This window comes from Mus pahari, chromosome 4 (assembly GCF_900095145.1).
Source record: "Mus pahari chromosome 4, PAHARI_EIJ_v1.1, whole genome shotgun sequence".
In the NCBI taxonomy this organism is placed as follows: Eukaryota; Metazoa; Chordata; class Mammalia; order Rodentia; family Muridae; genus Mus; species Mus pahari.
The window spans coordinates 107,650,790-107,660,372 of NC_034593.1; the positions used below are offsets into that span (position 1 = coordinate 107,650,790).

The 9,583-nt window shown below is 37.3% G+C and overlaps 1 protein-coding gene across 1 annotated transcript in view; it reads left to right on the plus strand.

Moving 5' to 3' along the window:
* Dpyd (dihydropyrimidine dehydrogenase) overlaps positions 1-9,583 on the plus strand; it is an 844,579-nt gene that overhangs the window by 473,636 nt on the left and 361,360 nt on the right. Inside the window, exon 14 of the mRNA XM_029537560.1 lies at positions 4,224-4,388. Within this exon, the coding sequence (XP_029393420.1) occupies positions 4,224-4,388 (165 nt within the window). The remainder of the gene's footprint in view (positions 1-4,223; positions 4,389-9,583) is intronic.

The window sequence follows — 9,583 nt, forward strand, 5'->3', positions numbered from 1 at the left end:
AAAAAACCTAGGATAGCAAAAACTATTCTCAACAATAAAAGAACCTCTGGGGTAATTACCATGCCTGACCTAAAGCTGTACTACAGAGCAATTGTGATTAAAAAAAAAACAAAAAAAAAACTGCATGGTACTGGTACAGTGACAGAGAGGTTGATCAATGAAACAGAACCCACACACCTATGGTTACCTGATCTTTGACAAAGGAGCTAAAACCATCCAGTGGAAAAAAGACAGCATTTTTTTTTTTAATGAATCTGGGGATTATTTAATTTCAGAGAGATCATATCTCAGTCTTGAAAAATAAATGGCTTATTTTTGTTGAAAATAATCAGCAGTGGAAAATTTAAATATACAACAGATCTAGTAATATAATGTTCAGATGCCTCTAACAGTGTAGAACTTTAACAATCTTCATTTGAAAATGCTAGAACATTGTTAGTTTATAAGATGGTCGAGAAATTTAAAAGTTAAACTCGTAATGAAGTCAAAATATACTTATGTGCTAAATCTGTCTTGTGCTAAAACCTGTAGTGCTTTGGTTAACAGCATTTTCAACAAATGGTGCTGGCACAACTGGCTGTTAGCATGCAGAAGAATACAAATTGATCCATTCTTATCTTCTTGTACAAAGCTCAAGTCTAAGTGGATCAAAGAACTCCACATAAAACCAGAGACACTGAAATATATAGAGGAGAANGTGGGGAAAAGCCTTGAAGAAATGGGCACAGGGGAAGAATTCCTTAACAGAACAGCAATGGGCATGCTGTAAGATCAAGAATCAACAAATGGGACCTCATAAAATTGCAAAGCTTCTGTAAGGCAAAAGATACTGTCAATAAGACAAAGAGGTCACCAACAGATTGGGAAAGAATTTTTACCAATCCTAAATCTGATAGTGGACTGATATCCAATATATACAAAGAGCTCAGGAAACTGAACTCCAAAAATTCAAATAACCCCATTAAAAAATGGGGTACTGAGCTAAACAAAGAATTCTCAACTGAGGAGTACTGAAGGGCTGAGAAGCACTTGAAAAAATGTTCAACATCCTTAATCATCAGGGAAATGCAAATCAAAACAACCCTGAAATTTCACCTCACACCAGTCAGAATGGCTANGATNAAAAATTCAGGNGACANCAGATGCTGGCAAGGATGTGGAGAAAGAGGAACACNCCTCCATTGCTGGTGGGATTGCAAGCTTGTACAACCACTCTGGAAATCAGTCTGGTGGTTCCTCAGAAAACTGGACATAGTACTACCGGAAGATCCAGCAAGACTTCTTCTAGTTATATATCCAGAAGATGGTCCAGCTGGTAATAAGGGCACATGCTCCACTATGTTCATAGCTGCCCTATTTATAATAGCCAGAAGCTGGAAAGAACCCAGATCTCCCTCAACAGAGGAATGGATACAGAAAATGTGGTACATTTACACAATGGAGTACTACTCAGCTATTAAAAACGATGAATTTATGAAATTCTCTAGGCAAATGAATGTATCTGGAGGATATCATTCTGAGTGAGGTAAACCAATCACAAAAGAACTCACTTGATATGCACTCACTGATAAGTGGATATTAGCCCAGAAACCTAGAATATCCAACATACTATCTCCAAAACACAAGAAAATCAAGAATAAGGAAGACCAACACGTGAATACTTCATTCCTCCCTAAAATAGGGAATAAAATACCCATGAAAGAAGTGGCAGGGACAAAGTTTGGAGCTAAAACGAAAGGATGGACTATCCAGAGATTGCCCCACCCAGGGGTCCATCCCATAATCAGCCACCAAATGCAGACACTATTGCATATACCAGCAAGATCTTGCTGAAAGGACACTGTATAGCTATCTCTGTGAGGCTATGCCAATGCCTGGCAAATATAGAAGTGGATGCCCACAGTCATCTATAGGATAGAACACAGAGACCCCAATGGAGGAGCTAGAGAAATTACCCAAGGAACTGAAGGGGTCTGCAACCCTANAGNTGAAACAACAATATGAACTNATCAGTACNCCCAGAGCTCATGTCTCTAGCTGCATATATAGCAGAAGATGGCCTAGTCAGCCATCGTTGGGAAGAGATGCCCCTTGGTCTTGCAAACTTTATATACTCCATACAGGTGAACACCATGGCCAAGAAGTGGGAGTGGTAGGCAGGGAGGCAGGGTTTGAAATGTAAATGAAGAAAATATCTAATAAAATAAGTTTAAAAAGAAATAGTATATACTAGCTAATATATACTACCTCTTAAGCACAGTTTATTACTGCTTTAATATTTAAATTATCTCTGTGCAAAACAAATATAGCCTCTTTATAGGCAATCTTCACAGCAACTTTTCAGTTGTGCTGAGGACTTAATTCTTGACTTGTAGTGAATGAGAGACTCAAACCGAACGCTAAAGTGACCTCTTTCCAATCTTTCTTGATTCACTTTGAACTGAATATCCTCTGTCCACCTCCTTGGCCCAGTCCTCTGTAGGGGAGGTTGTCATCTGGGTTGGATTTATCCAAGAGAAAGCAATTAGAATACTGGGTAGAAGGACCTCAGGGATAAGAGTATGAAATCTGCAAACTGGAACAGAGAAGAAAAACAGGGTCATTCAAATGCAACATTTTCCACAAATGCTTCTTCTAACACTGGCAGCACAATAGTGCCTACCTGGAGAGACACACAGAGACACCCACAGGGATGCTGCATACACATCTAAGCATTTGCCAGGATGGAAATTTGACCTGTCTGCTAGAGCCTCCTGCAGTGATTCTATTTGTCATTTTAGAGTTTACTATTGTGTAACAGGGTTTTTCAACAGCAAATCAAAGGGAGGCTGGTGATATTGTGCACACACACAATAGAAGCAGAATGACTTAATTAGTAAAAATTTAACTGGCATGATTCCTATAAGTTAAAATGTACATATTTAAGGAGGCTTTTTGTAACATTTATACCATTTATTTTATAATATACTAATTCGGATGTAAAAGTGAATGTAAATTAACAGAAATTAACATGCAATGTGAAGAAAAGTCCTTTTATCCTCTGCAACTGTAGCATTTGGCACATTCAGGAATAAATAATCTTTTGTGGCAAGGGTATGCCTTATCAAACATATGCAGATCAGCACTAATTAATGCTAATTAAGGTTTCCTGTCTATCTAGTTGGAAAAACGTCCAAATGTTATGAAATCCAGTTAGTATGCCTATTACACTAATTGTTTTATATGGGGTGGTTCTTAATTAAAATATGTAAATTGACCTTAATTGCTATATACTAATGGGGGTTCATGTTATCTCACTAAAAGTGACAAGATGGTGAGGAGGGGTACTTAAAAGACTAATTCTGATAAATCCTTAACTAAATGACCTTTATTCAAAATTAATTTTAATTGGAAGTTGGCAAAAGAAACATTTTTTCCTTCTTTGTTTCATTTTAGTTTTAAGTAATGGAAGAATGTTATTCTTCTTTGCTAATACTCCTTTAGAAGCAGCCTGGGATTGGTAATTACACTTAACAAGCTAGTTAATTTTACTGTTTATATTTATCAGGAAGTTATTGATAACCTCATTTCAGTCTTGGAAAGGGGAACTGTCTTCATATTAAATAAGAGACCACATACTTGCATTCAAACAAATATGTACACATATAGGAATGTAAATCTATATATCTATGTACATAGGTATACAATGTATATACATATATACTGGTAATTTGACTCAGTTAATTCATTATACTATGTGTTCAAGTTTAATGAGCTAGTAATAGTAATATGTTTTTTCAGTTGATTTGCATTTAAATAACATTTTAAGAAAATTATACATTTTGTCTTTAAACATTAATTCTTACTGGAGTTAATGATTAAAGCTACTTAGATTACATAGACCTACATGGAATTTTAATGTTTTATTTCTTTATTTACTTTTAAACTGCAAACAAACTAAAATATGTACAGCCTAAATTAGCATGAAATTATTTAATTAAAATTTTTTTCTACTATGTACAATCTAGAACTGCAGTAAGTTAGCAAAAGCTAAGGAATATTTTATTCTGCCATTCCATTTGGAAATAGCATATGCTCAACCGTAATTTAAAGTATGTTAAAACCTCATCTGGAAAAATGTGAGAAGAGACTTGGTAAAATATTGTCACATGGAAATGAGTATATAATCAAGATTGCAGGTTTTCTTTGTAAGACAGAGACTCAAGTGTTTTTCCTTTCATTAGGACATCGTGACAAATGTCTCACCAAGAATCATCCGGGGGACCACTTCTGGCCCCTTGTATGGCCCTGGACAAAGCTCCTTTCTTAACATTGAGCTCATCAGTGAGAAAACAGCTGCATATTGGTGTCACAGTGTCACCGAACTAAAGGCTGACTTCCCGGACAATGTAAGTATGATTTAACATCTAAAACAAGAGAACAGGCATGAGTTGCTGAATGTTTATTTAAACATCCAATTCGTAGGCTTATAAATATTAATGCATATAATATATTTTATTAAAGAATCTGCCAGTTGTTTGGCTGATGCATAGAAAGATAAAGAAAGAAAGCTGGAGAACTCATAAAATCCCTCCCAATGTGAGGCTTTGTTATAAATGGGCACTGGGTGCATGGAAGAAGTCTCTACACGCTGAAGCAGGAAGAATGAAATACCCATTTTATTGAGTTGATTTTCATTGTATGTGGCTGGTATTTATGAAGGTGATGACCTTAGGGAGAAATTGCAGGCTATAAATCATCTTATATAAAAACTAAGGCTGGAAGAGAATATCTTATGTGGGTTATTTTTATTTTTTTTCAGTGGGAGATAATTTAGCAAATAATTTTAACACCCTTCGACTAAATGAACTCACTATGTTTTTTAGAAGGTCTATTTTTTTTTAAAGGAACCTCACAGAACCCTTGCAGTAAAATCAGTTACATGTAATAATAATAATAATAATAATAATAATAATAATAATAATAATAAGTATTTTTCTCTTTAGTAGTCTAGTTGAGGTTGTTCATGGTACCATTCACTCTTTCTTCCACTCCCCATTCCTTTGCCTCCCCTTCTGCCTCTATATTATTATTTGAGCTGAATGTAGCCTGAAATATCCAATAGTGTGTATGTTTCTGTCACAGAAAAGAGTTTTCTACAAGAACAAAAAAGAGCACATGTCAATGCTCTCGTGATATGTATTTTTTAAAGGTTTAAATACTTTTGAATTTATTGGACTTCATGAATGGTTGCTTACAACCTGAAAACTCAGTCTTCCAAAGGAAGCACACTGCTGCCTAGCACATCAAGAGGTATTCTTTTAGGTAGCTCAAATGCCTCTGTATAATCTCTTACCCTGAACCAAAGACAGTCATGTAGAACAGGTATAATTTATCTTCCTCAAAACAGTCCTTCAGATGGGAAGAGAAATGTGGAGACACATCAGAAACTTTTAGCATCTGCTCATTAGGACTTCCTCAGGATGGGAGCCTGGTGTTGCAATGATCTCTCCTGTGATACAGTTACGTCACTGCCACAATGATGTCAAGCATTATATTTGTCTTTTAAAGGAGCCATATCTTTTAGAAAGTTTCTCCTTAGATTGCTGGCCATAGGAGACCCGATTGTAGAAACGAGAATATTAATCAATATACCGACTTGGTGCGTAGTAGTGAATATTCTGCTAAGTACAGAACTTTTCATTGTTTTCACAGTGGGAGGTAGGTACTTAATAAATCACTTACTCTGTGCTTGCCGTTGTCATAAAAGCTTTGTATATTTTAAACTTGTTGGATCCTTCAACATCTTCCTAAAACAGATACTGTTACCTGTCCAAGTCTATAGTGGAGGAAACCCAAACACACAGAGATAAAGGATCTTGCTCAGGATTGAAAATATAATCTACCCTGGGGTTGAAGTTGAAATTTAAAATTGCTTTCATTATCTACACCTCTGTGTACTAGTGTCTTCGATGTACCTGCCTAGGTTGCTCTTTAGAATTCAGTATTTGTTTTTAAAGTAACATATAATACAGTATGAAATAAATATGATTTCCCCCAAACTGCTTCAGTGTTGAATGAAACCAGTGTTTCTGAGAAACAAACAGACAAAATTCTTTTCTTTGAAAACAAACCATGGCCAGAAATGGCTTTCTTAAACTCGCATGATACTGTCTGCTTTTCTCTGAGGCAGGAATAAGTCTTGATCCCACAACCAAGCAGAAAGAAGAGATACTTTAAATGTTAAATCACCCTGGCAACAAAGATCTTCTCTTATAATGCTTTTGTGTGTTTGAAAAACATAATACATGAGGGTTTTTTCCCCCAATTCTTGAACTCTTTAGATTACATACATTCATCTTTTCTCTGTATTTTTAGAACACTTTCTATCGTGTTAACTCCCCACACCAAAGATAACATTTTAAACACAATTAAAGTGGCATTCTCATTGGAAACCATGGAAAGAACGCGTGTGCACCCAGATAGGGCCATGCTGTGAGGACCATCTCCCCCGCTGCTCCAGAAACACTCCGGACGCCAGATTCAATGAGCGGAGCGAAGGGAAGTGACCCTTCATTTTCCAACTTTAATTATCGCTCTCACTGGAGTTTTCCCACATCATTCTCAAGTGTGTGGCTGCCACCTTTAATGACAGGGATTGGATAATTTAACCCACTGTGGCAGCTTCTAAGCAAGGGCTAAGTTTTCTGAGAAAGAAATTGTGCCACGGAGATGCAGGCAGCTAAAATCCGTAGCTAGGGTTTGTTTCCAGATGGGAGAGACTACCGCTGCATATGAGTCAGAGGAGACAGCTATAGAGCATGGTGCATATAAAGGTAGGAAGGCTTTAGAAGATGATGTGAGGGATCCTGGAACTCACGCGGCGGGAGAGCCCGCCTTCAAGTTAGACTTGCTTGGCTCTCAAATTTTCCTTTATATTTATCTGTGAATTAAATTTGGCACAGGGATCATTGTAGTGACAAGTTATTACTAACAGAGTTTTTGTTCGTGAGCTGAGATTTTGCAAAGCTTATTATGAAATATACTGAATAATTAGGGCTTACAGAAATCAGTTTAAAATGACTCTTTTCACCAGCATTACAAAAGCTGAGAGCTGGTATATTTTAGGCTTGATTTAAAAAAAATTTATATATATATATATATATATATATATATATATATATATATATATAAGCATATGCCATGGTTTGCCTGAATGTACTGACTTAGCAAGAAAAGACTTTTTTTTTTCCTTTTGGTTTTTTGAGACAGGGTTTCTCTGTGTAGCCCTGGCTGTCCTGGAACTCATTCTGTAGACCAAGCTGGCCTCGAAATCAGAAATCTGAATATCTACCTACCAAGTTCTACCTACCAAGTGCTAGGATTAAAAGCATGCGCCACCACTGCCAAACCAGCCAGTCTCTCTCTCTCTCTCTCTCTCTCTCTCTCTCTCTCTCTCTCTCATCTTTTGTTCAACTAGAAGTTTGGGGAAGGCTGACACTCAGCACTGAATGTGCTGGCAAAGACAGACCACACCACTATGAGGGCTTTGTGGAGACATTAACAGAGGGAGGGACAGTTAGGTAATGATTCTTTCTTTCTCTACATTACTATCACATCCTCACTGGTGATGGAACTCTGTCTCAGCCTGTGACTTGGCTGGCAATTAAGTTCCCAATACTCTAAAGACAATGAGCTCACCCATGTTCCTGGAGCTCTTCCTGGTCAGCAGCCCTACATGCAGATCCTTAATCTGTGTTCCACCAAGGGTAAAACTTAAGCCCCTCTGTTGTTAGGAATACTAAAGACGCAATTCAAAAATCTTCTTTTTTTTTTTTTTTGGTTTTTCGAGACAGGGTTTCTCTGTATAGCCCTGGCTGTCCTGGAACTCACTTTGTAGACCAGGCTGGCCTCGAACTCAGAAATCCACCTGCCTCTGCCTCCCGAGTGCACATGCCCGGCATACAATTCAAAATTCTTAAGGATATATAAAAGTAAAATATTCAAAGTACAGTTTGTAAATAGGGGAGAGAGGAGGGTGGTGAGGTGGATTAGTGGGTAAAGGGCTTACTGTGCCAGCACACGGATCTGAATGATTCCAGCATCCACATAAAAAGTCAGGAGTAGTGGCAGGCAGGCATACCGCCTGCACTGGGGCTGTGGTGGCGATGAGGGAGAGACAGGCTGAGCCCAGTTGCTCACTGGAAGGCTGCTCTAGCTAATGAGTTCTAGGTTCAGTGAGAGACTCCTGCATCAAAAAGGTAAGGTAACGACCAAGAGAGGAAGACTCTTAATAGACCTCTGGCCTGCAGAAGAGTCTTTCATGGACCTCTGGTCTCCACACACATTCACGAGAGCATGCGCACTCTTCACATACGTGTGCAGAAACATATACCAGAGATATGTACAAAGTAAAAATAAGATAAATATAGTCATAATTTTTAAAAATTGTATTCTTTTTAAAAAATTTCACATGCATGTATTGTATATTGAGCGCATTCCCCTCAACGCTACTCAAGTTCTTCTTCCTTCTCTTATCTGTCTGCCTCCCTGCAAATCCCTTTTATTTCTCTAGACACTTTCATTCTATTTTCATCCCATATATTTCTAGAAATTGAAGAAAAGATATGACATTTGCCTTGTTTTTGTTTTTTCTTTTGTTCTTGCTTGTTTTTTTCTTCTTTGAGACATGCTCTCATGTGATTGAGTCAGGCTGCAAACTCACTACGTAGTCTAAACTAAATTTCTGATTTTCCTATCCATACCTAGCAAGTGTTAGGATTATAGATGTATAATATATATAGTATATCACCATTTCCCACTTATACCACACACTGATATAGACAAAATAGAGCAGCTCTGAATGTACGGACTATTGCAATTTTTATGGAGCAGTGAGCAGAAACCTTCAGGTGGCAAGGTCACCTGTGTTATGACTCCCTGTGATTTCCACCTATGCAAATGTGAGTCACCCGCAAAGCTGACATGTTTGTGTCATTCATGATTACAAATACTGAATTTCAGTATTTGTAATCATTAATAGAAAATAAAGATATTTTAATGATGATCAAGTTTGTGGTTTGCGTTCTACTACAACAAGGTATATAGGCTAAGAACTCAATTCTGAATGCATATTATAATCATTTGGGGAACTGAAGAAAAAAAAAGTAAGGTTCAGTCCTGTCTGAGTTGAATTACTTCAGAAATTGTAGTATGGACACAATTTCTCTGTGAATGTGTGTGTGTACAGATCAAGACAATAAACACTTTCTATAAAGCTTATTGGATAATTGTGTTTCATACACCATCAGCATTATTAATGGACCTTGTTATATGAAACTCCTTCGCTAGAATTATTGACTAGAATCATTTTCTTTTCATCTGGAACTGAGCTTCAAATACTGCTATACTTATCAAATACAGATCAAAAGGGCAATAGAGATGGTACATTCCTGTCCTGACCCAAGGATGGTATGAAGCAGGAGAACTAGAAATCTTTCCATCATATCTTGGGAAAATACACTGTGTTGTGCTGTGTTTCTCTGTCTCTCTGTCTCTCTCTGTCTCTCTGTCTCTGTCTCTGTCTCTGTCTCTCTCTCTCTCT